The 27,589-nt window shown below is 47.3% G+C and overlaps 1 protein-coding gene across 1 annotated transcript in view; it reads right to left on the reverse strand.

The window, feature by feature from the left end:
• TEKT5 (tektin 5) overlaps window positions 1–13,363 on the reverse strand; it is a 47,830-nt gene extending 34,467 nt beyond the window's left edge. Inside the window, exons 1-4 of the mRNA XM_069571370.1 lie at window positions 12,788–13,363; window positions 7,055–7,138; window positions 6,132–6,202; window positions 1,871–2,014 (exon numbers count right to left, since the gene is read on the reverse strand). Of these exons, the coding sequence (XP_069427471.1) occupies window positions 1,871–2,014; window positions 6,132–6,202; window positions 7,055–7,138; window positions 12,788–13,363 (875 nt within the window). The remainder of the gene's footprint in view (window positions 1–1,870; window positions 2,015–6,131; window positions 6,203–7,054; window positions 7,139–12,787) is intronic.
• Between the last annotated feature and the right edge of the window lie 14,226 nt (window positions 13,364–27,589).

Here is a 27,589-nt window from a genome sequence, read left to right on the forward strand (position 1 = left end):
GCAAGCAGCGGGTAAAAGGCAATGGCTAGCCTCTTCATCCACATCATCCGAGGCGATGAGAAATTCCAAGAACAGTTACGGCAATGCAAACTCCAAACGTGCTGCGACCTACCAAGACATGGCCTCGCCTTAAAAAACCCTACAGGGATTTCCCTGGTGATCCGGTGGTTAAGACTCCATGCTACCAATACAGGGGGGCCAGGTTCAATCCCTGGTTGGGGAACTAGGATCCCACATGCAGCCAGGTGCGGCAAAAAAAGAACAAACCCACATACAAAGCCTCGAGTTAGCACATCTAGGGAGCAGTTAGTCACCCCAAATGGCAGCTCTGGCTTTCCAGCTGGAGTCACTGGAATAGCAGACCCCTTGAAATAGCAGACCCTTCGTGGGCATGGAAATCAGTCTCCACCAACCAGGGTGGCTGCCCAGCTTCCAGGAAGGTATCTGTTTAGGAAGGGAACCTTCCAGATTCCCTGTCCAAATGGGCAGCTATGGCTGAGGAGACTGGGCCCCGCTCTCAAGGCCTTGTTCACCTTGCCGTGGGGAAGTCAAATTTGTCCAGACAAGGAGAAGGGCCCCTGGAAGTTGTCATTGCAGGAAACCCCAAAGGGTTCTTTCAATAGCCGCATGCTTAATACAATCCAGAAAGCGACCCCAGCATAAGCCAAAGAGACCTTCCCTTTCTTCTCTCCTCTCCCTCCCTCCTCCTTTTCATTCATTTTCTCAGTCAACAGACATTTTTTGCACACTTACTATGTGAAAAGCACAATTCTATGTGCTAGAGGGTTTTTTTCTTGAAGGGGATCCAAGAGAGACCCCACCCTCTGCATGTACCCAGAGCATCTCTCTCCAGCCGTCGTTACCCCACACCTCAAACTACCAATGGGGAAAGCTTGCTTTCATTTTCAAGCAGTTCCGTGATGCTGGGACATGCCCACAGCAGTGCCAGGCAGACAGGAGGCACCTATTTTATGGTTGTTGTGACGAGAAAATCAGGTCACACAGCAAGCGCTCAATAAACGTTAGCCATCATCATTCCCGATGCAAGGATCTGTGCTCGGCGCCTCAGACACCCACCTTTCCACTCTCACAGCAACTCTGGGAGGTGGATGTTATTTTTATTCCAGTGGTAGAGGCGGGGAAATGGAGCCCAGAGAGATTAAGTCCTTTGTCCTGAGGGTTAATTGAAGCCTGGATCTAAAACCAGGCAACCTGGCTCAAGAATCCATTCTTTTTTTTTAAGCTTTTTATATGATTTTTGGCTACACAGTGAGGCATGTGGGATATTAGTTCCCCATCCAGAGACTGAACCCGCACTTCCTGAATGGAAAGCATGGAGTTTTAGCCCCTGGAACTCCCAGAACCCACACTTAACCAGAGTGGGCAGGCATCAGTTGGCTCTCCCAACAAAGCTTTTTTTCCTCCTCCTCCTGGTTGAAGCCATCTTGTCTTGTAATTTGTTCAGTGCACCTGCCAATCCAGGCGCCCCAAGAGCAGCGGCTGTGGGACCCTCGCAAGCCAATCACCTGTGCTCCCTTCCTGGAACTTGGATCTTGGTGAAGTGGGCAAGACAGTGGTGCTCCAACACCAAAGCCGATTAGCCCATTCAGGCTTCCAGAACCTCCCCCTCCAGCCTTCCCCTGGAGCCTCAGGCTCCTCGACAGCCTTCCAGTAAATTCCATCATAGCTTAGCCAGAATCGGATTCTGTGGCATGCAACTGAATTCAACCCACAACCTATTCAACCCACGGCTCCAGACTTGACTGGGGCCTGATGCCCCTTTTCTGTTCCTTGGCAGGAGTGAACCCAGAGCCCGCCTCGTGGCTCCCCTTGGGCATAGCCAGGTGGGGACCGAGAGCCCGGTACTTACGTGCCATCAATTTTCTCCACCCCATGGAAGAAGCTGATGCAGTCTGATGTGTTCCGTAGGTTAAGGCACTTCTCATCAATGAACTCGGCCGAGTTTTTGTCCTCGAGGTCCCTCTCCAGGGCGTGCTGAGCATCTCGGTTATCACTAGGAGGCAAGGATGTGTCCCTAGATTGTGCTTCCTGGGTGAGTCCCTCACCCAGGGTCACAGGGGAGGTCAGTGCAGAGCCACCGCTGGAAACCGAGTCTCTGGACCCCAGGAGGATGTTCTGTCCACCCGCAGTAGCTTCCAGCCCTCTTCCCACCTTGAGGCCCCACCACACATCCAGGGCCTCCACCTACTCCCCCTCCCACTGCCCCCACCCCGGTCCTAACAGACCTGTTGTCACTTAGAACAGGAGAGAGTAAACATTTTATTGTAAAGGGTCAAATACTATATATTTTAGGTTTTGCAGGCCATGTGGTCTCTGTTGCAACTAACTGCTCAACTACGTAGGAAAATAGTCATAGATAATCTGTAAATGAATGGTCATGGCTGTTTTCCAATAAAACTTTATTTACAAAAACAGATGGTGGGCCAGTTCCAGCCCTCCGACTATAGTTTGCTGACCTAATATAAAAGATACAAATCTGCACTTTGGACAAAGTCAGGTTTCAATTTAAATCAATTCACAAATCATTGTGTCTGACCCTATGCCAGGCCCAGCAGGAAAAGACATGAGTAAGACCCAGTCATTACCTTCAAGTTGCTCATAGATGTGTGTAAATAAGTACTGTAAAAATAAAGAATAAGGGCAACACTGCAGGTTTGAAAAGGATACACAGCAACATAGAGGACGAAGCCATTACCCAGGGTGAGGGGTGGTCAGGCCAAGGGATCGGTGCACATCTCACATGGATCCATCTCTTCCCCCTCCTGCGTCTTCTCATTTTCTCCCTCTTTCTCTCCCTTCCTCCCTCTATCTCTGTCTTTCTCATCTTTATATCTTTCTGTGCCATCTTGCTTGGTTTCTCTCTGATTTGGGGCCTTGGTGTGTGTGTCTCTCTCCACCTCTCCCTGCCTGTCTCTATCTTTCTGCCACGTTCTTTTTCTGCTATGGATACTAAAAGCTGGTGAAAGGCTTCCAAAACAGGTCAGGAGTAAAGAAATTAAATCCTCGTGGTGGGTCCTCACCCATCAGGATGCACAGAGGGTCATGTTGGGGCAGGAAGAGCCCTACTGGGGCCCTTGGGGCCATTGGAATTGGCAAAGCCATGGAGAAATGGGGCCCCATCCTACCCTATGAACCAGAATGTGAAGACAGACCAGAATGGGATACTTCTTTGGTGGTCCAGTGGTTAAAACCCATACTTGCACTGCAGAAGGCATGGGTTCAATCCTCAGTCTAGGAAATAAGATCCCACATGCACTTTTGTGACCCCATGGACTATAGCCCACCAGGCTCCTCTGTCCATGGAATTCGCCAGGCAGGAATACTGGAGTTGGTAGCCATTCCCTTCTCCAGGGGATCTTCCCGACCCAGGGATTGAACCCAGGTCTCCTGCATTATGGGCAGATTCTTTACCATCTGAGTCATGAGAGAAGCCCCTTTCACTTTCATGCCACATGGCAAGGCCAAAAGATTAAAAAACAAAAACAAAAGACCAGAATGTAGTAGAGACACATACCAGAGCATCAGAGGAGGACTTGGGGCCTCAGACTCACGGGTTAGTCAGTCCAGCTCCTAGCCCCAGCTAATGAGGCCCAGTGAAGGAGGGGGCAACCCATCACCCGCCGTAGGAGATTCTGGCCAGTGTCAAAGCTTGCCCTACAATCGTCGCACAAGGAAAAGCCTGAACTTGGCTCCTGCCCAGTCAGGAAAGCCTTTTCTACTTTGCTGGGGCATCTGGCGAGGTGAGGACTCAACCCTGCCCAGATGCAGGCCTCAGGACTCGCTTAGAAAACCATGAGTCCACAGCCCAGCACCTGCTCAGGGCCAGGGTGGCTCCCAGGTGGGTCAGCGATAGAGCCTTCCCACGGGGTCAGGGCACACTGAATTCTGACCCTCTGATGAGGCTGCGGCCAGTTCTTGGTTAACCGGGCTGCCCTCCAAGATAACAGGCATCCTCTGACACGCAGGCCACTGCCCAAGGTCAAAGGGCCTCTCTCCAGGGCGAGCGGACCTCTGATCCTGGCAAAAAGCAGAGTCCTGTCCACCCGCTCTCATCTCCCCCCGACTTGTGCTGCCTCAACAGCTTCCCTCCCAGCCTCTCCTGTTCTCTTTTCCTCCTTCTGCGTATCTGTCTTTTCCAGCTCTCTCAGTCTTGATTTTTCTTTTGTCCTGCGTGTCTATGTCCCTCTCTGGCCCTCCGTCTCTCTGCTCCTCATCTCTCTCTTTTACAGCTTCGTGTCTTTCTCTCTCTGTCTCTCTCCCTCTGACACCAGCGCTCGCTCTGTGTCTCTTTTTCTCTGTCTCCCAGTCAAGGAGACCACCCTGGTCATTCTAGTTTTCCTGCACAAGCAGCCTTCTGCTCACTCCAGTTTCAAGATTTCTCTTCCGGGGTTCAATTCCCTAATTTCAAGTCTGGGATTTTGTTCACTTTTTCGGCTCAGACTGTCCCATTTCCCAAACTAGAGGGAAATGTGTCTGTGTCTGTCACTCCGACACAGAATGTTGTCACAGCCCCAAGACAACCACAAATGCAAAACCATGCTCCTTTGCTGGAAAAAAAAAAAAAAAAAAAAAAGGTGATCATAAACGTAAGGGCAGGGCTTCCCAGGTGACTCTGTGGTAAAGAATCTTCCTGCCAATGCAAGACATGTATGAGACTCGGGTTCGATCCCTGGGTCAGGAAGATCCCCTGGAGAAGGAAATGGCCACCCATTCCAGAATTCTTATCTGGGAAATTCCACGGACAGAGGAGCCTGGTGGGCTACAGTCCAGTGGGATCTCATAAGAGTCAGATACAATGTAGCGACTCAACAACAACATCAACAAACAAAGGTAAGAAAAATGCAATAAAGACATTTGCTGCCCAAAGAATTCTCTTTGTTAAAACTTTCCTGTTCTAAATACAACTACTGAAGCCTTTTTTAAAAGTTAGTTAGTTTATAGACAAATATTGGGCAAATTTAGTCCAAGCAGTAGGTGAACTGCCACAAATTAGGACAGAGGCATAAATATGGAATTCAACTCTCCTTTCATGCATTCAACTGCCACCTCAGTCACTGCTGTATTTGCATCTCATTTTGATGTTTCTCCACCTCTGAGGTCTCCCTGAGTCTTTCCAACTCCTCTGTCCCTGACTGCACCCTTAGATCTGCAGGTAGCTTTTCAACATTGCCCTGGATGACATTTTATCCTGGACAATTCTCTCCAACCCTGCCACCCTTTTTTACAGCCTCAGTGGGGTCAGAGAGCTACTATGTGTATCAGGTGTGGGTGACTGCTGTTTCTGGGGATACAGCAGACCAGGGCACCAAGCTCCCAGAGCCTAAGTACAAGCTCCCAGACCCCTTAGCATCCCACACAGGCTGCCCACTTGCCCTACACAGCAGGAAGGGGCAGTCCTGGCAAGGTTGTCAGCCCATCTAAATGAAGAATGGAGAAACCAGTAGAGCAGCCTGCCCTGCAAGTGCCCAGCTCAAGAGCCAGGCTGCTACCTGCACGTGATTGAGTGCCAAGGGCTCAGCTATGAGTCTCACAAGTCCTGTAAAACTCAAGCCTCCCCTTCAATTATGGGGGGGGGGTGCGGGCGGGGGAGGTTCCTGGCTTGTCATGATACCAGGTACATAATCTTCCAAGAACAAAAAGCTGATTCCTTTGAAGACTCAAAGGAATGATGGCTCAAGGCTCAAGCTCCCTTCTGGAGATTCCCAGACCCCTCACCTTGATGGCCAATGCCACTCACTCTTGGATGTATTCCAAAGTTCACGACTCACACGGGGAAGCCACAGGCTAAGAGGAGCCTCAGGGAGCCTAATTTCTTTTGCCAAGGGACTCACTGCCAACAAGAACCACCAGTGATGTGCTGACTCATGAAAACCAATCAGTGGCATCCTATCGGTAGACTGAGATCAGCCACGGAGTATTTACGTCCCTGAAACTGACAAACGTGACGAATCAGGATTTCTTTCTTTTCCTGGGGAGAGCTGATTGTTAAACTCTTACCAACACACCACTGATCAAAAGAGCCACCTGGAGATGGGGAACCCATCCGTCTTGCCCCCTAGAAACCTGGGACACCAAAAACTCCAAGAGGAAGAAGAGAAAACAGCTCTTACCGCATCTGGATATCAATCCTTTGAGCTAGTTTTCTCATCTGTTCTTGGCAACATTTTATCATATCTACTTCCTGCAATGAAAGATGTCAGAAAGAGCTCAGAAACTCAGCACCCTGTCTCCCAGGCCAGCGCCCCACCCCTCACCACTCACTACCCACTCTCCATCCCATGGGGTGAAATGTCAGGGTGGAGTCCATTTCCAGCCTCAATGCGCATGGCCCCTGGCCAGGCAACTGAGAGTTGATTGTGGAAGCTGTACGTTCTATGACCCTCCTGTCCTTTCTTTTATATACCTTCAGAAAAAAGGAAAATGCAGCACCTACTATGTGCCACAGGTCCATGCATAGAACATCTTATCATTGAATTAAATAATGCATATGAAATGGTATGTGACACTGTGTGACATGTAATAGGTACTCAATAAACACTGCCTAATACTGCCGGTATTTATTAGAATTGCTATCATGATAGGTGATGCTAGTGGCAAAGAACCCACTTGCCAATGCAGGAGATGCAAGAGACTCAGGTTTGATTCCTGGGTCAGGAAGATCCCCTGGAGGAGGCATGGCAACCCTCTCCAATATTCTTGCCTGGAGAATCCCATGGACAGAGGAGCCTGGTGGGCTACCGGGTCCCAAAGAGTCGGACACGACTGAAGTAACACCACAGCACACACTATTTATGATGCCCGTTGTGGAGATGAAAAGACTGAGGGTCAAATGACCTCATCTTTCACTATTTCTAAATTGCAACCTAACCCCTGCCACACTTTCTGAGTCCTAACTTTGCATGGCGTGGGGGGGGGGGGGGCAGGGGTGGGGACACGTGTGGCTTCTGTTCTTGACAGGCAGCTCAGAAACCTCTCTGACCCGTTGATCTTCCACTTCCCTTAGGGAGCTGGCTAGACCCAGGGAACACTTTACCCGGATAAGATTTTTCTCCACATTGTCATGGACCAAATCAATCCCGATCCTTTTCTCTCGCTGGTACAGACACTCCAGGGCCACCTGTAGGGAGTGATGAAAAATCGTGTGTTCTCCCTGCAGCTGTTTGTAGACCCTGAGTGGAAGTGACTCGCTTATACCTTTGCCATGATCTGTTTCATTCCTGGGAAACCTGGATGTTTCATGGGGCCCCATTACTGTGTGTTTGGCTGGGCTTCTGCCTCCCCTTCTCCATCAGTGGGGGCTTCGAGATGCTGAGGGAGATGGGGGCTGTGGGATACAAAAGGAGGGGGCGGTGGGATGCTGAGATGGTGCACGAGTGCAAAATTAGTGCACACCTCAAGTAGGTCATGCTGGTTAAGTCAGCTCGACAAGTATGAAGCACTTAAAATACTGTCTGTAAGTATCACCAATTAATACGAATGTGTGAAAACCCCTCTTTGGAGATCTCTAAATGAGGGGAGAGCTTTGGAAAGTGGCTGAGGCCAAGTGAGACCCAGGCAACCCTGCCACATGGCCCTTACGAGCGTCATGGGGACATGAGCAGAACGGAATAGAAGTCAGGGGAGCAGATGCTCAGAGCAGCTCCTTCAGCAGCAGCCTGAGGAAGAATGGTCACGGGTTACGGGCTTGTGATGTCACAAAGAGCATGGGAGGAGAAGGGGTCAGGGAGCATAGCAGGACGTCTGGCTTTGGGATGCAAAAGCATCTGGGAACTCAGGAAGGAGGGGGAGCCCTTGATTCCAGGAGAATTGACTGCCCCCTCCTCTCTGTGTCACAGCCCATCAAGGTACTGGGGACACTGCAGTGAACTAAACAGACAGCCCTTGCTCATGTGGAGTTTGAACAGAAGAGCAAGAATGCAAACACACGTGAACACAGAAAGGAACTCAGTCATTTCTGACTGTGATGTGGCTGGGATGAAAATAAGGGACTGTGAGTGGGTGGGGAAGGGACGACCGGGTGGTTAGGGAGGACTTCCCTAAGGAGGTGGCAGGCCATGACCTGAATTATGAGAAGCAGCAGAAATGAATGGGGACACTGTGCCAGGAAGCAGGGACAGCAGGCGCCAAGGCCCTGGGGTAGGAGGCGCAGCAGACAGGACGCACTGGGGCTGTGACGAGAAACTCGGATGTTAACCCCTCCGATGCATTAGGAAACCATTGAGGGGGTTTTAGTGGGCAGGTGCAGAGATCTAGTTTAATGTTTAAAACCATCCCTCTGGCTACTGTCTGGAAAATGGGTTGAAGGGAGCAGAAGTCAGGAGGCCAGGAAGGAGGCTGTCATCACGGTTCACTGAGAAGCAGCTGGACTGAGGTGGTCAGCTTGGAGTTGGAAACAAGTGCATAGAAGTGATATGTCTCCAATCCCTGTGCCCCCATGTGGCTGTCACAGGGGGGCGTACATGAGGAGGCAGAGCTGTGCTTTCCAGACAGGCTCGACGAGTGAGGAGGGTTGGAGGAAGTGGGGGGAGCACTGGAGTTCGAATGCTGCCCTGGATCTCTGAGCAGCAGTCCTTGCCCACTGTCCTTCCAGGTGGGCAACCTGCGGGTGTAGGGAAACAGCTGGGACCCTGACCCCACCCGGTGGTCAGAACCGGTTCCATGTCTCCAAGGGATCTGGAGGCAGGGCCCCTCCTGCAGGCGTCCCCTTGCCTGACAAAGAGCAGATGCAGATGCAGGAGGTCGGCAGGCAGGATGTCTGTGTCCTCACGTGCTCTAGGAAGCAGCAAGACATTGTCTCATGTGGCCACAATAATCTTCCACAGCCCAAGACGGATAATGCCAGTCCCTCCCCCCAAAATGTCCAGGCCAGGACCCAGTGACAAATTCTCAGTTACTCAGACTCCTCTGCAGCCAGGGAGCCTATAAGAGTTCTAGCAAATGGGCTAAACTCCAGGAGATGGTGAAGGACAGGGAAGCCTGCCATGCTGCAGTCCATGGGGTTGCAAAGAGCGGGACATAACACTTTCATTTCACTTTTCATAGACATACTGGTCCCTCGCAGCTGAACAGCAGTCCTTGCTGGAAAAGTGGACTGAAATCCTGCCCTCAAGGAGCCTATATTCTAGTGCACAGTGCAAAACTATAAATAAGTAAAAAACATAAATTGTCCAGTATGTTAGCAGGGTCTTAAGGGCTACGGAGAAAAATAAAGCAGTTAACTGAAACACGTCTCCTAAAAACCATCGCATACGTGTGTGCTTGTGATGTCTTTATGAAGCACCTGTGATTCTGCTGTACCCTCAGGAGAAAGGAAATTCCATTCAGTCTGAGGAAGCCTGATTGCACTGGGATTACTGTCAACTAGGTTATATATAATTATATGTATATAATATGCATATACATACATATGTATGCATACATAATATATATACACAACAATATATATTATGTATATATGCACACGTATAAATGGGCTTCCCTCATAGATTAGTGGTTAAGAATCCGCCTGCAATGCAGGAGACCCCAGTTCAATTCCTGGGTCAGGAAGATCCCCTGGAGAAGGGATTGGCTTCCCACTCCAGTCCTCATAGGCTTCCCTGGTGGCTCAGACAGTAAAGAATCCGCCTGCAATGTGGGAGACCTGGGTTCGATCCCTGGGTTGGGAAGATCCCTTGGAGGAGGGCATGGTAACCCACTCCAGTATTCTTGCCTGGAGAATCCCATGGACAGAGGAGCCTGGCGGGCTGCAGTCCATGTGGTCGCAAAGAGTTGGACATGACTGAGTGACTAAGTGCACACACACTCACACATACATATGTAAATATATATATATATATGTACACATATATATATTTAACTTAAAGCTGACTATAGATGATGATAAGAATCAGAGGAGTAAACTCAGAGAACTAAAATGGACTGGAATGGGTGAATTTAACTCAGATGACCATTATATCTACTACTGTGGGCAAGAATCCCTAAGAAGAAATGGAGGAGCCATCATAGTCAACAAACGAGTCTGAAATGCAGTACTTGGATACAGTCTCAAAAATGACAGAATGATCTCTGTTCGTTTCCAAAGCAAACCATTCACTATCAGAGTAATCCAAGTCTATGCCCCAACCAGTAATGCTGAAGACGCTGAAGTTGAACAGATCTATGAAAACCTACAAGACCTTCTAGAACTAACAACTAAAAAAGATGTCCTTTTCATTATAGGGGACTGGAATGCAAAAATAGGAAGTCAAAAAATAACTGGAATAACAAGCAAATTTGGCCTTGGAGTACAGAATGAAGCAGGGCAAAGGCTAATAGAGTTTGCCAAGAGAATGTACTGGTCATAGCAAACGCCTTCTTCCAACAACACAAGAGAAGACTCTACACATGGACATCACCAGATGGTCAATACCAAAATCAGATTGATTATATTCTTTGCAGCCAAAGATGGAGAAGCTCTATACAGTCAGCAAAAACAAGACCAGGAGCTGACTGTGGCTCAGACCATAAACTCCTTATTGCCAAATTCAGAGTTAAATTGAAGAAAGTAGGGAAAACCACTAGAACATTCAGGTATGACCTAAATCAAATCCCTTATGATTATACAGTGGAAGTGAGAAATAGATTCAAGGGATTAGATCTGACAGACAGAGTGCCTGAAGAACTATGGACGGAGGTTCGTGACATTATACAGGAGGCAGGGATCAAGACCATCCCCAAGAAAAAGAAATGCAAAAAGGCAAAATGGTTGTCTGAGGAGGCCTTACAAATAGCTGTGAAAAGAAGAGAAGCAAAAGTCAGAGGAAAAAAGGAAAGATACACCCATTTGAATGCAGAGTACCAAAGAACAGCAAGGAGAGATAAGCCTTCCTCAGCAAACAATGCAAAGAAATAGAGGAAAACAACAGAATGGGAAAGGCTAGAGATCTCTTCAAGAAAATTAGAGACACCAAGGGAACATTTCATGCAAAGATGGGCTCGATAAGGGACAGAAATGGTATGGACTTAACAGAAGCAGAAGATATGAAGAAGAGGTGGCAAGAATACACAGAACTGTATAAAACAGATCTTCACGACCCAGATAATCACGATGGTATGATCACTCACCTAGAGCCAGACATCCTGGAATGTGAAGTCAAGTGAGCCTTAGGAAACATCACTATGAACAAAGCTAATGGAGGTGATGGAATTCCAGTTGAGCTATTTCAAATCTTATTTCAAAAGATGATGCTGTGAAAGTGCTGCACTCCATATACCAGCAAATTTGGAAAACCCAGCAGTGGCCACAGGACTGCAAAAGATCAACTTTCATTCTGATCCTAAGAAAGGCAATGCCAAAGAATGCTCAAACTACCACACAATTGCACTCATCTCACAGGCTAGTTAAAGTAATGCTCAAAATTCTCCAAGCTAGGCTTTGAACTTCCAGATGTTCAAGCTGGACTTAGAAAAAGCAGAGGAACCAAAGACAAAATTACCAACATCCACTGAATCATCGAAAAAGCAAGAAAGTTCCAGAAAAACATCTATTTCTGCAATATTGACTATGACAAAGCCTTTGACTGTGTGGATCACAACAAACTGTGGAAAAATCTTAAAGAGATAGGAATACCAGACCACCTGACCTGCCTCCTGAGAAATCTGTATGCAGGTCAGATAGCAACAGTTAGAACTTGACATGGAACAACAGACTGGTTCCAAATCGGAAAAGGAGTAAGTCAAGGCTGTATATTGTCACCCTGTTTATTTAACTTATATGCAGAATTAACTTATCATGAGTTAACTTATCATGAGAAATGCTGGGCTGGATGAAGCGCAAGCTTGAATCAAGATTGCCAGGAGAAATATCAATAACTTTGGATATGCAGATGACACCATCCTTATGGCAGAAAGCAAAGAAGAACTAAAGAGCCTCTTCATGAAAGTGAAAGAGGAAAGTGAAAAAGTTGGCTTAAAACTCAACATTCAGAAAACTAAGATCACAGCATCTGGTCCCATCACTAAATAGATGGGGAAACAGTGAGCAACTTTATTTTGGGGGGCTCCAAAATCACTGCAGATGGTGATTGCAGCCCTGAAATTAAAAGACACTTGCTCCTTGGAAGAGAAGCTATGACCAACCTAGACAGCATATTAAAAAGCAGAAACATTACTTTGCCAACAAAGGTCCATCCAGTCAAAGCTATAGTTTTTCCAGTAGTCATGTATGGATGTGAGAGTTTGACTATAAAGAAAGCTGAGCACCGAAGAAATGATGTTTTTGAACTGTGGTGTTGGAGAAGATTCTTGAGAGTCCCTTGGACAGTGAGGAGATCCAGCGAGTCCATCCTAAGGGAAATCAGTCCTGAATGTTCATTGAAAGGACTGATGTTGAAGCTGAAACTCCCATACTTTGGCCACCTGATGTGAAGAACTGACTCATTGGAAAATGAGTTTCCCACCCTGATGCTGGGAAAGATTGAAGGCGGGAGGAGAAGGGGACAACAGAGGATGAGATAGTTGGATGGCATCACTGACTCGGTAGACATGAGTTTGAGTAAACTCCAGGAGTTGATGTTGGACAGGGAGGCCTGGCATGCTGCAGTCCATGGGGTCACCAAGAGTTGGACATGACTGAGTGACTGAACTGAGCTGATAGGTGGTGATGCAGCTCAAACAGAGCTACAAGATGCCTGTCACCTTGACCTTCAATCAAGAGGGGTGTGTAGGACTGTACCGCAGGGCTGACATCCCAGGCACCCCCAGGATCCCCTCCCTGCTCCACGCTCACCTGCAATGGACACCTCAGCTCCTCAGCCGCGCACTCCAGCCGCCTCTTAATGGCATCCAAGCTGTGGTTCTCGTTCAGAAGCCTCTCCAGCTCGTAGTTCAGCTCCGACTTCCAGAAGCCGATGTCCGACAGCCTCTGGCCCAGGTTCCGGCAGGTCCCCTCCTGCATCTGGCGCGTCAGCTGATCCTTGTCCTGCATGAGCCGCATGGAGTCGCCCGTCATCCGGCCGGCCCAGAGCCGTGAGGCCTCGGCCCCACATAACTGCAGCCGGTTGGACCGGTCCCAGTCCTGGGGACTGTAGCGACAGAAGAGGGCGGAGCGGCCTGCCGGCAGGATGGTGGGTGGCCGCAGGGCGCTGCGGCAGGTGGCCGCCTCGTCCAGGCAGGTCTGGGCATTGGCCACCCTGTAGAAGAGGCTGGGTCTCCAAGCATTGAGGTAGCGGTACCCTGGCAAATAGTAGGGCTGGTAGCACTCCTGGATGGTCGGGCTGGACGCCACCGGGGGCAGCGCGCTCCCACCACAGGGTTTCTTGGGACCACAGTAAGTGGCAGTCTGAGTCGTTCCAAGAAACTCCATCTTCCCCCATCAGCCCCGCTAGGGCAAAAGTCTACCCTGGGGAGGCCAGGGCACCACAGGAAGGGGAAGGGGCTTCTCTTAGGGATGGGCAGGGCCTCTATGACTCTGGCACTGTTGTCATAAAGCCTGAGGGAGTGATGCCCTCCTGGGGCCACATACCCCCCACCCCACGGCTCACTTACCCCCTGCTGGGGCCATGGCATCCCAAGAGAAACACAGACAAGACAACCAACAGCATGAATGAGTTTTTCAGTCTACAAGAGTTGGAGGTGCAAGAGATGGCATTTGTATATTTTCAATAAATAATCAAATCTGCCTTTCCACACTTAACTCTGCCTATGGGAGAATGTGGTCCACTCCAGTACATCCGATCAACTCAGGGTCAAGGCGGTCAAAGCTAGTTGTTTCCCTTCTCTCTTTGTCCCCAGGATGGCACCAGAGTGGCCCATGCACATCATGGGATACCACTCAGGGGTAAGAAAACAGAATGAGCTCTTGGAACACAAAAGAGCAGGATTAAGCTCAGTGGAAGCAGCTAGACTCACATCCTGTATGATCCCATCTACACGACATTCTGGAAAAGGTAGATCCATGTGGACAGAAGACAGGTCGACGGGGCTGGCGGTGAGAGAGAGATTGACCAGAAGGGGAGGGAGAAAATTTGGGAATGATGACAGCACTGTTCTATATCTTGATGGTGATGGGGGTTATGCAACTATCTGTCAAAACCCATAGAACCACCCACTAAAAAGGGTGAAGGTCCAATACTTTGGCCACCTGATGCGAAAAACTGACTCACTGGAAAAAGATCCTGATGCTGGGAAAGATTGAAGGCAGGAGGAGAAAGGGACAACGGAGAATGAGATGGTTGGGTGGCATCACTGATTCAATAGACATGAGTTTGAAGAGACTCTGGGAGATAGTGAAGGACAGCCTAGGGTCTGCAGTCCATGGGGTCACAAAGAGTCAGACACAACTGAGCAACTGAGCAACAAAAAAAGGGTGGTTTTTACTGTATGTAAATTATACTTCACCAAACCTGAACTTAATAAGGAGGTGGGGGAGGGGTTGTGAGCTCATTGGCAGGGCTCTGCCGTGTCTGGTTGGCTTCACCGTTAACTCACAGCACCCAACACAGGACTAAATGGATGAATGGGAGTCTAGGCTGAGGGTTTCATTATTCCAGAAAAAGCGTCCAACCTTCCATTCTATACCAATACTTTTATTCCATCAAGAAACTTCCTCTCCTCCCTGGTTGGTGGGAGCCGCAATAAAGTCTCAAGGTATTCAACAAGAGGGGTGCTTGATTTGTGGGGTCCCTTCTCCCTTTTGAGGGCTTCCCAGGTGGTGCCAGTGGTAAAGGACCTCCCTGCCAATTCAGGAGATGTAAGGGATGTGGGTTCAATCCCCGGGTGGGGAAGATCCCCTGGAGGAGGGCATGGCAACCCTCTCCAGTATTCTTGCCTGGGAAATTCCATGGACAGAGGAGCCTGGCGGGCTGCAGTCCATGGGGCTGCAGAGAGTCTGGCACAACTGAAGCGACTTAGCACACACACACATAACCCTATTCTACCGATTCTATTCTTCCCTCTTTTGAAATGAAAAAGACAATACAGTCAGCCCTCAAATGGTCCTTGTTAGTGGAGTGTGATGGTTAACGTGGATTTTCTCCCCAGTCACCTAAAACCTGGACTGAAAAACGTAGTGGGTACTAGACGACTAAGGCAGAGAGAAATGTATTAAGCACCTCTGTATACATAGGGCTTTACATAAACTCATTTATTTCATTTCCACAGTGAGACTGTAAGAAAGTTTGAGATTCCCATCTTATAGGGTGGGCTTTGGGCCCCCTCTGGACCTAGAGTGCTTACCTTGCAGGATCATTAGAGATGGGACATCCCACCCAGGAAGTGTTTGTATATTGAAGAATTCCAAGAAATAGTCCAGAAAGACTCAGGGTATTTATAAAGCACTAAATGTTAATGGCAATAATATTAATGTGATCACATATCTAAAAACATATATATACAGTATACATATATATAATGGAAGATTACTCAGCCGTTAAAAAGAATGAAATAATACCATTTGCAGCAACATGGATGGACCTAGAGGTGATCACACCAAGTGAAGTGAGTCAGAGAAAGACAAATATCATATCAGTTCAGTTCAGCTCAACTCAGTTGCTCAGTTGTGTCCGACTCTTCAACCCTGTGAACCGCAGCACACCAGGCCTCCCTATCCATCACAAACTCCCAGAGTCCGCCCAAACCCGTGTCCATTGAGTCAGTAATGCCATCCAACCATCTCATCCTCTCTTGTCCCCTTCTCCTCCTGCCCTCAATCTTTCCCAGCATCAGAGTCTTTTCAAATGAGTCAGCTCTTCGCATCAGGTGGCCAAAGCATTGGAGTTTCAGCTTCAGCATCAGTCCTTCCAATGAATATTCAGGACTGATTTCCTTTAGGATGGAAAATATCATATGATATCACTTATATGTAGAATCGAAAATATGACACAGATGAAATTATTTACAAAATAGAAATAGACTCATAGAAAACAAACTTATAGTTATCAAAGGGGAAAGAAGGTGGGGAGAAAGATAAATTAGGCATTTGGCATTAACAGATATATATACATGACTATAAATAAAAAATATAAACAACAAGGCCCTACTGTATAGCACAGGGAACTATATTCAGTATCTCATAATAATCCATAATGGAAAAAAATCTAAAAATGGAAAAGAATCTCAAAAAAGAATCTATATGGGCTTCCCTGGTTGCTCAGACAGTAAAAAATCTGCCTGCAATTCGGGAAACCCGGGTTCAAACTCTAGTCGGGAAGATCCCCTGGAGAAGGGAATGGCTACCCACTCTAGTGCTCTTGCTAGAGAATTTCATGGACAAGGAGCCTAGCGAGCTACAGTCCATGGGGTCTCAGAGAGTCGGACGAGACTGAGGGACTAACATTTTCATATGTGTATGTATATATATATATATATATACACCCAAAACTGAATCACATTGCTGTACACCTGAAATCAGCATGACACTGTAAATCAACCATACTTCAATAAAAATAAATAAATAAAAATTAATGTAAGCAATATCTAAGAGTGTGAAGTTTAGATTTTCTCACCACTCAGCTACTTTCAGTTTTTTCAGATAAAATCCAGTTATCAGATCTTTGAATTTTTCTAGAGATATCCTACGCACATACAAGCTTATATCAATCTATATCTTTTTTACATAGATGAGAAACACCATACCCACTGTTTTCCACATAATTGTAACTCTTGGAGATCATCTCATTTCAGTCCGTAAACCTCTCTTTCTACCGTTTAGTAGCTGCGCATCCCTCCGTTATACGGAGGTGTTATGATTTATTTGATCATTCTCTACAATGGGGCAACTTAAAGGTATTTCCTCTAAACATTGCTGCAATAAATGTCTTACCTCTTGCATTTCTTTTTTTTTTTTAAAGAAAACCTTTTTACTTCTTATTGGAATATAGCCAGTTGAATATGTTGTAATAGCTCCAGGTGGACAGTGAAGGACTCAGCCCTATATACCCACTCTCCCCTAAACTCTCGTCACATCCAGGCTGCCACATAACCTTGAGCAGAGTTCCCTGTGCCGTACGGCAGGTCCTTGTTGGTTATCCATTTAAAATATAGCAGTGCCATTCGCACTTCTTAAAGTCAGGTTTGCAGAGGTGCAATTTCCGCACAGTGGAATTCACCTGGCGCATGCTGGCTATTGAAGGTACGCAGGCCCGCGGTCACCACCGGGATGCAGTTGTCCCCACCATCCAGGAAGATCGTTGCGCTCTTCTTTCTGCTCCTACCTCAGCAACCACCAATGTGTCCTCTGTCCCTACAGTGCGTGTGTGAATGCGCGCTCGGTCTTGTCTGACCCTTTGCAACCCCATAGCCTGCCAGGCTCCTCTGTCCATATTTCCCAGGCAAGAATACTGGAGTGGGTTGTCATTTCCTTCTCCAAGGGATCTTCCAGACCCGGAGATCATATCCCCATCTCCTGCATTGCAGACAGTTTGTTGACCTCTGAGCCACCCAGGTAGCCCCACAGAATGCCATCTAAACAGAATCGTGTAGAATACAGTCCTTTAAGCTCGGCCTCTTTCCCTTAGTAGTTCTTTTCCTTTTTTAAAAATTTATTTATTTGGCTGCATCGATTCTTTAGGTGTAGCATATGGGATCTAGTTCCCTGACCAGGGATCAAACCCAAGCACCCTGCGTTGGGAGAACAGAGTCCCAGTCACGGGGCCACCAGGGACGTCCCTCTTTAGTAGTTCTGCCTAAGAGCGATAAGCATCCTTGCACATACATTTCTGGGCATGTCTGAGCATAACTTCCAGAAGAAGTTACAGGATAGAAAAGCATGCATTTTTTTTTTTACCATGAATATGTATTATCTTGAAGGCTTTCTGCCTTTGGCCTCTGGGTATATCCTTTCTATATATTATTTATATGCCTGTTTATTGTCCTGGATATTTTCCCACTCGTGGGGCTCTGGGGCGATGGCTTCTAATTTAGACTTTCAGAGGTGGCAGTTCCTGCCTTTTCCCTTGGCCAGGAGCCTGGTGCTGTACATGTGGGGGACCAGACACAAACACCACAGAGTCCAACCTGACACCACTTACAGGACTGCTGGGGAAGAAGGGGCGGGGACTCAGAGAAACCCAGAGAGGCTAGACAGCTCGCTGCAGGCTGGGGTCTATTTGGGGTCCTGCTCACCTGGGTTCCAGGCTGCTTGCTTGAAAGCTCTGGGGAGATGTTCCAGGACAAACCCCACGAAAATGCACAAAGTGAAACGGTCATCAGAGAAACTGACCCCCTGCCTTTCAGCCATGGCGGGGGGTCTGGCATGATTTTCCTAGGCAAGGTGGGGCTCCCTGTAGAAAAGAATTCAGCTCAAAATCCTGATACAGAGCTTCATCTGTAATATACACAGTATCTATATGACCCAAGTTCATTTTTTCTTTGCTGTAAAGAGAGAGAAGAAACTACACAAGGGTGTAACAGACCAGGACCTCTCCATCTCCCCGGCCTTAGCTCCTCTTGGATGCAAGTTTCTAAAACCCCTTCCCCCCTCCAACAAAAGGAAGATGGTAACTATGTGATGACCAGATGCATACAGCCTCAGGCCTCCTGGAGTCAAATGTTAACCCACGTGACTCCTCACCATCAGCCAATCAGAAACTTGTGCATGAGCTGATCACATACCCTGAGAACTCCTCCATCACCTGACTTTTTAAAAACTCTTTGCCAAAAGCTGAACTGGCAGTGTTTTGGGGCCTAAGCTATCTATCTTTTTCTTTGCCTGGCCCTGCAATCAACCTTTCTCTGCTCCAGACTCCAACGTTTCGGTTTGCTTGGCCGCCCTGTGCATCAGGCATACGAACTTGCACTCACAGGGGTGGAGAGTAGGGGAGAGGCTGATCTCAATGAATCGTGTTTTCGGATCCACAGATCACTGTCTTGGCCTCCACTCCAAACTTCTTGCAAACCGTCGGCTGCTGAGTCAGTAACAGCGGTTGAGGGGCTCTGTGGCCAGGAAGTTTTCATGCAGGGGAATCCGCTCGGTGCTATCCTGACTGAGGAGGCCCTTCTGTCAAGTGGAATCCCAGCCCCCTCTCCCAGCCTGGAAAAACGCCGCGAATCACGCCTTGTGGATGGAAGTTGTGAGAATCAAGTAAAGGCCTAGCAAGGTACTCAGCATGCCGGGTGATCAATGGTTGGCATTACTATTATTATTATACTATGCTTCACCACATCATTGTATCAATCCTTTTGATCATGGCGTTGTTCCTGCCCTCATTTAACAGGGGGCAAACTGAGAGTTGCCTTTATTTACCCAAGGGCACACAGCTAGTCTTCAGAAATGGCTCAGGTAATGTCCTGTTTCCCTCAAGGTGAGGGGCAGGGAGGAGAATCAGCTAAAAACCCTAAATGTGCCTATAGTGAGGCTGAGCTGGAGCTCAGAGAACATTTCAGCGATATTGGGTTTCTATTTGTCCCCCATTTTACTGTAAACAATGTGTTTTTTTTGGCCATGCTACATGAGATCTCAGTTCCCCGACCAGGGATTGAAGCCTTGCCCTTGGCAGTGAAAGCATGGAATCCTAACCACCGGACTGCCAGGGAATTCCCTATTATAAACAATTTTTTTAATGCAGCGGTTTTAACAAGGACCTGTTGTATCGCACATTGAACTCTGCTCAATGTCATGTGACAACCTGGATGAGAGGGGAGCTGGGGGAGAATGGATACATGTATATGTGTAGCTGAGTTGCTCTGCTGTCCACCTGAAACTATCACATGGTTAATTGGCTATGCATGCAGGCCAAGCCACTTCAGTCCTGTCGGACTCTTTGCTACCCTATGGACTGTAACTCTCCAGGCTCCTCTGTCCATGGGATTCTCCAGGCAACAGTACTGGAGTGGGTTGCCATGCCCTCCTCCAGGGGATCTTCCTGACCCAGGAAGAAAGCAGCCCTCCTCACACCTTGATTTGAGCCCCTTGAGCCTCATTTTGTCTAAAATGGAAGGTTATCTTCAAACAAACTCTTTCACAGAATTAGGGCACATAACTCTGGCTGGAGGGAGCGGAAGCTGGGGCCCCTTGCATGTGAGTCCCTAGAGCTCCACGGAGCAGGGTGAGAAACCCGTGATTTAGCCCACCCCCCACCCCATTTCACAAACGAGGCTGGAAGTTCACCAGAAAGTGGAAAAACCAAACTCCATGTCCACGTTTTCTGAAGTCGCACTGATTATCTAGAGAAATGGTAGGGTAGGTATGATAATCAAAGGCATTCCGTTACATTTGGAATCATGCGGATGGTAACTAGACATCGTGACCACTTTGTAGTGTAGACGAACATTGAATTAATATGTGGTACACCTGAAGCTGATACAGTGTTAAGCACACATTTTTTTTTTTTCTCAAAAAACAAAAACCAAAAAAACTGGATTCATGCCTTGGGTGAGAGTTGTGTTCATTTCCTATGGGTGCTGTCACAAACCACCACAAAGTTAGTGACCTGACACCACACAAAGTAAATTTATCTACACTACCAAGTCGTCCCAATGTCTAGTTAACAATCCACGTGATTCCAAATGCAAGAGAATGCCTGTTGATTATCATGACAATCCTACCATTTCTCTAGATAATCAGTGTGATGTCAGAAAACATGCACGTGGAGTCTGGTTCTCCACTTCCTGGTTTGGTGACCTTCAAGCCTCTTTGTTTGTGAACTGGGGAGGGAGCCAAACTATGAAAAGCTCTGGAAGTCAGAATTCCAAAATGAGGCTTAAGGTGCTCAAATTTAGGTGTGAGAAGGGCTGCTTTCTTCTGGAAGCTCCAGGGAGAATCAGATTCCTCGACATTTGCAGCTGCCAGGGTCTGCTTGCATCCTTTGGCTTGTGGCCCCATCTCACCCCCATCTAGGGTGGCCTCATCCTGCAGGGCTGAGTTCCCGGCCTGAGATTGAGGTCTGGCCGTGGTGGTGAGAGCACCAAATCCTACCCACTAGACCCGGGGTCAGTGACAAGGCCCCGACCCTCGGGCTTTGCAGAAAAGAACTCCCACAAAGTTGGAAAGTAGTGTGACAAGTGAAGTGTTTTTAGGAGGAAAAAGAATACAGCATATGTGTACAGACACTCGAGTGGGCTCAGAGAGAGAGCTGTGCCCTCGTGGTCGTTTGAATCACTTTTATGGGGCATTTCTTCTGGGTGTCCTTTGGGCAATCATTTTGATTTGCCCATTCTGAGTCCATATTTGGTATATCTCAGGGTCCTCCCAGGTGTGCGAACGCATCTCTCAGCTAAGATGGATTCTACCAAAGAGGCCTATGGGGAGTTAGCATCACGTAGCAGTACTCCCCTTTTGGCCTCGGCAGGGGCGAAGGGTGGGGGGCATCTATCTCCTGACTCAGGTGGGCAGATGGATGAATGGATGAAGTGACAACGTTTCAAATGCCATTAAATGAGAAAGGTAAATTCAAAAAGTTGGCCATGGTTCAACCAAAACTCAGCAAAAAGGAATAGTAAAATGTGATAACTCAGTCTGAAAGGCCCAAGGAATCAACTTTTAAAAGTTTAGAAAGAAAAAAATCCTCAAATACGTTGAGTGTGCCAGCTGGGGAACTTCTGGACAGTGCCCGTCTCCTAAAGGATGGGCAGCGGGGTGTTTTGGGTTCATCCACGGTGCAGCGGGTGTCAGTACTTCATTCCTTTTCGTGGCTGAATACTATCTCGTTGAATGGCTACATCGCATTTTCTTTACCATTCATCCATTGGTGGACATTCGAGCTGCTTCTGCTTTTTGGCTGGTATGAATAATATTGCTCTAAACATTTCTATGTAAGTTTTTGTGTGGATGTAAGTTTTTAATTTTCTTGAATAGATACCTAAAAGTGGAATTACTGGGTCATGTGGTAATTCTGTTTTGGTTACTGTTGAGTTTTAATAAAAGGTCTGTGTAGTCAAAGCTATGGTTTTTCCAGTAGCCATGTACAGATGTGAGAATTGGACCATAAAAGAAGCCTGAGCGCTGAAGAATTGATGCTTTCAAACTGTGGTGCTGGAGAAGACTCTTGAGAGTCCTTGGACTGCAAGGAGATCAAACTAGTCAATCCTAAAGGAAATCAACCCTGAATATTCATTGAAAGAGTTGGCGCTGAAGCTGAAGCTCCAAAGAACTGACTCATTGGAAAAGATCCTGATGCTGGGAAAGATTGAAGGCAAAAGGAGAAGTGGGCAAAGGAGGATGAGCTGGTTAGATAACATCACCAACTCAATGGACGTGAATGTGAGCAAACTCTGGGAGACAGGGGAACCTGGTGTGCTGCAGCCAATGGGGTCGCAAAGAGTTGGACACAACTGAGCAACTGAACAACAACAACAAGTTGCAAATCAGCACTTTTTATTGCTTGGTTTTTAATAAATATTGTGTTATCCATAGAAGTTAACTCAAGGAACTTCCAGCAACACGGTCAGCCCCCTCACACTCAGGGTAGGTCACACATGTTGCTTTAGACAGTAAGTTCCTGACACCTGGGAATTGTTGTCTTTCTCTCTCTGGGCTCAGTTCGTGTCTCCAAACCCTTGGGGTGTTTTGCCCTCTGCATCCAGACAGTCGACTCAACACACACAAGGTGAGCCGTGATGGGAAAACCAAGAAACCAGAACAGAGGCTGCTTCCATCTGTCTTCCTATGTGACCACTGGGAGTTCTTGTGTCTAGAATTCAAAACAGTGAATCAGAGTGTGACCCTCGAGGTATGATATTTTTGTTTGGAACGTGGACATTTTAGTTCGTGCACAGTCTTTTACTGGACTGAGTATCTCCCTGGTGGTCCAATGATTAAAGACCTTGCCTTTCACACACGGGGTTCGTTCAGGTTCATTCCGTGGTTGGGAAACTAAGATCCCACATGCCCCGCAGCCAAAAAATTGAAATGTAATCTTAATATCTTTCAACTGAAGCAAAACCAATATGCTAACCAGGAATGTAATTATTATTGGGAATACAGTTGTGTAGAGGAGAAAGGTGTTAAAATCACTGTCTACTCTGGGTGTCAAATACATTAGATAAACCACTGCTTAGAAATCCCTCTTGCACGCGTGCTAAGCCACTTCAGTGGTGTCGAACTCTTTGCAACCCCATGGACTGCAACCTGCCAGACTCCTCTGTCCATGGGATTCTCCAGGCAACAGTACTGGAGTGGCTTGCTATGCCCTCCTCCAGGGGATCTTCCCAACCCAGGGATAGAACCCGAGTCTCTTACATCTACCTGCACTGCAGGCAGGTTCTTTACCACTAGCACCAGCCCAGAGATTCCACATCCACCACTAAAACTTTTTTTTTTTAATCTCTTTCTGCCTGATGGAAAACTCATTCACTTTCTGAATCATCTGGGGGAAGTGGACTAGGAGAGGCTGGAGTATGGGGGATGGGAGACCTGACTCACTACCTGAGTGGTGTGCCCAAGCCTCCACCGCATCAGGAACCTCCCTCCCGGCCAGCATCCCACTGACTCTGTTTTATTTCCGTCTCTCTCTGCAGCTACCGCATTGAGATAACTATCTGACTTCCCCAGCCAGTGAAGGGACAGCGCCGCCTGTGTGAATTTAACGTGAAACCCATCTGCCTACAGAAGGCCTGGAGATTGTCTTAGGTGACGGCTGGAGGAGTGCTTTCAGCCGCGAGCAAATCAACGCAGCAAATCAGCACGTGTTCCTTGGGTGCTCCCTGCAGGTAGGTAGGATCTGCCACTTGTCCTTCCCTGAAGCCAAAATCTCACAGGCGGTGGCTCTAAGCAGTGCTTAGAAAGCCCCGCATAATAACGGCAAACACAAGAAAGAGAGAAAAAGAAGTCCAGGAAGAAGCTGCTTTCAATTCAGCATCCTTGTCAGTTTGTATCATTCAAAAATGAGATTTATATTTTACAATGTAGCTTTTGTATTTTTTTTTTCACTTTGAATTTCAAAAGGTATCTTTTCGGTGCTTAGTGCACTGGTCCTGGCTGGTATCCAAAGACCTGGCAGTCTTTCTGGAAATCTCCCTTCATACACACACATACATGTGTGCTAAAACATGTGTCTATACACGCTCACTGTCACATTAATTGTAACAGGGAAAAAAACCAAATGGCCTTCGGTACAGGATGGCTGAATGAAATATAAAACACCTATTCTATGGAGAACTCTGTAGCATTTAAAAAAAAAAAAGAAAGGTTAGGCTTGTATTTGCCGATAGGAAAAGATTTTTAAGATATAAGTGAAGAAAGAAAGATATAGAACAATGCATACGATAGGGTACCACTTAAGCAGATATATGGGCTTCCCAGGTGGCTCAGTGGGTAAAGAACCTGCCTGCAATGCAGGAGACGCAGGAGACATGGGTTCGATACCTGAGTTGGGAAGATCCCCTGGAAGAGGGCCCGGCAAGCCACGCCACTGTTCTTGCCTAGAGAATCCCATGGACAGAGGAACTTGGCCTGCTATAGTCCACGGGGACACAAAGAGTCAGACATAACTGAGCACCCACAGACAAGCAGATATTTAGATAATTGTATAATGACAAACATTTCTGGAAAGATACACATGAGTCAGAATGATTATCTTGGGCAGGGACAGGACTGGAATGAACACACATGGGGAGATTTTTTTTTTTTAAACCTTCCAAACTGGTGTACATACAGGGTTGACCCTGGAACAGTGTAGGGGAGTTAGGGGCACCAGCCCTCAACACAGCCGAAAACCCAAGTATAATTGATAGTCAGCCCTAGTTATCCACCATTCCATATCCTTGGGTTTAACCAACTGTAGATTGTGTAGTACTGTAATATTTAGTATTGAAAATCAATCCAGGTATAACTGGACATGTGCAGTTAAACCTATGTTGTTCAAGAATCATTGTAATTTTATTTTAGTATCTATATAATATATGCATTCTCCAGGCAAGAATACTGGAGTGGGTAGCCATTCCCTTCTCCATGGGGACCTTCCCCATCCAGAGATCAAACCCAGGCCTCCTGCATGGCAGGTGGATTCTCTACTATATGAGCCACCAAGGAAGCCCCCAGTACATAAATAGTATACTATGTATTATATGTAATATATTCATATAGGTAACCTAATAGGGCATCAACTTCTGGCTAAGATTGGATAATGGAGATTGACTGTACCCTCCCATCTGAAACTACTCAAAAAAATACCCAGAATATATGGTACAATGATTTTCAAGACATGGGACATCAGGCATGAAGGACAGACCTCTCTGATGGGAAACAAATGAGGTGAGTTCCCCTATCGTCGAAGCTCACTGCCTGGACAGGGAGTTTCCAGGCCGTGGTGCAGGGAGAACGTCTCCAGTTAAGGGAGCAGAGAGGTGGGACGCAAGGGTGTGCAGAATCTGAAGGGCAGAGCTCTGCAGAGGAGGACGCTGCCCAGAGAGACTGTCTGAGGGTCTCCAGGTGAGCAAGATCCATGCACACTTGTGAGGAAATGACCCCAGGCTGGGGAAGGACCACCCAAGAGCATCAGAGGGAGCCTTCCCCAGAGCCCCACCCTCCAGGCTGGGAATCGTTCCCCATCACACCACGCTCAGTAGATTTCATCATTTGTGTGACATCAGGTCAAATAGCCAGAGGATTTTGCCTCAGGATTAGGGCAAAATTAGCCTCAGACTCACTTTGCTGAAAAAGGTCCAGATAGTCCAAGCTATAGTTTTTCCAGTAGTCATGTGTGGATGTGAGAGTTGGACCACGAAGAAGGCTGAGTGCTAAAGAATTGATGTTTTTGAACTATGGTGTTGCAGAAGACTCTTGAATGTCCCTTGGACAGCAAGCAGATCAAACCAGTTAATCCTAAATGAATCCTGAATACTGATACTGAAGCTGAATCTCCAATACTTCGGCCACCTGATGCGAAGAGCCGACTGAGTGGAAAAGATCCTGTTGCTAGGAAAGATTGAAGGCTGGAGGAGAAGGGGATGGCAGAGGATGAGATGGTTGTATGGCATCACCAACTTGATTGACATGTGCTTAGGTGCTCAGTCATGTCTGACTCTTTGTGACCCCATGGACTGTAGCTTGCCAGGCTCCTCTATCCATGGGGATTCTCCAGGCAAGAATACTGGAGTGGGTTGTCATGCTCTCCTCCAGGGGATCTTCCCAACTCAGGGATCAAACCCAGGTCTCCCACATTGCAGATGGATTCTTTGCCATCTGAACCACCAGGGAAGCCCAGTGAGTTTGGGCAAACTCCAGGAGATAGTGAAGGACAGGGAAGCCTGGCATGCTGCAGTCCATGGTGTCGCAAAGAGTCAGACACAACTTAGCGACCAAAAAACAGCAAGCCCTAGACTCAATACCACTCTGGTCCTGCCTAACAAAGTTTAAATGCAGGACCCCAGAGATTAAAACGTTTCCAGTCCATTCCCTGTGCGGAAAAAAAAAAGATGAAGAACGTAAGTAAAATACAAGAAATTTTCAGCACAAAATAAGGTAAAATTCACAATATCTAATAAAACAGAGGTTCCCAACCTCCAGGATCTCATGCCTGATGATCTAAGATGGAACTGATTTAATAACAATAGAAATAAAATGTGCAATAAATGTAATGTGCTTGAATCATCCTGAAACCTTCCCCACCCCCACTCTAGTCCATGGGGAAAATGTCTTCCACAAAACCCTGGTGCCGGAAATGTTGGAGACTGCTGCAATTAAAAAAAAAAATTAACAGGCATGCAAAGAGGTAGGAAACTAGGATCCACAAGGGGGACAGGGGAGAATCAATCAATTAAACCCAAACCAGAAATCACGTGGATAACAGAATTCGTAGACAAGGACATTTTAAAAGCTATTATCACTGCATTCTATGTGTTCAAGAAGCCAGAGGAAAAAAAGTGGCACATTAAGTGGAGACGTGGAAGATATTTTAAAAACAAAACCCTGAGTTGAACTTCTAGAGATGAAAATTACAATGTCTGAGATGAAAAACGCACGGGATGAGATTAAAGGTATGTTTTAGTCAATGGGCTTCCCTGCTGGCTCAGACGGTAAAGAATCTGCCTGCAATTCGGGAGACCCAGGTTGGATCCCTGGATTGAGAAAATTACCCTGGAGAAGGAAATGGCAACCCACTCCAGTCTTCTTGTCTGGAAAATCCCATGGACAGAGGAGCCTGGTGGGCTACAGTCCCTGAGGTCGCGAAAAGTCAGACACAACTGAGTAATACTTTTCACTCTCACTTGGTCAACAGAGGCCGCCGTACGAAATACCGCAGGGTGACACACAACACCATAAACACCGGAAATGGATTTCTCACTGTTCTGAAGTCTGAGATCAGGGCACCAGCACGGCCCGGCTCTGGTGTCGTTTCTCCACCTGACTTGCAGGCAGCCACCTTCTCACCCACTGTGTACCCACAAGGCGTTTCCTGTGCGGAGAGGTAGCAAGCCAAGTGTCTCCCCTTATAAAGACACTAACCCTGTCATGAGGACACTGCCCCCCGCCCCATGACCTCATCAAAATTAACAACAGCTCTTCAGAAGACATTCATAAGAGAATTTCCATTCTCAAGCCACAGACTAGGAGAAAACTTGGCCAAACCTATAACTGACAAGGAACTTGTATCCAAAATGTATACAGTGTTCGCAAAACTCAACACGTAAGCAGCCGAAAAAAATTTTTAATGAG

This window comes from Ovis canadensis, chromosome 24 (assembly GCF_042477335.2).
Source record: "Ovis canadensis isolate MfBH-ARS-UI-01 breed Bighorn chromosome 24, ARS-UI_OviCan_v2, whole genome shotgun sequence".
In the NCBI taxonomy this organism is placed as follows: Eukaryota; Metazoa; Chordata; class Mammalia; order Artiodactyla; family Bovidae; genus Ovis; species Ovis canadensis.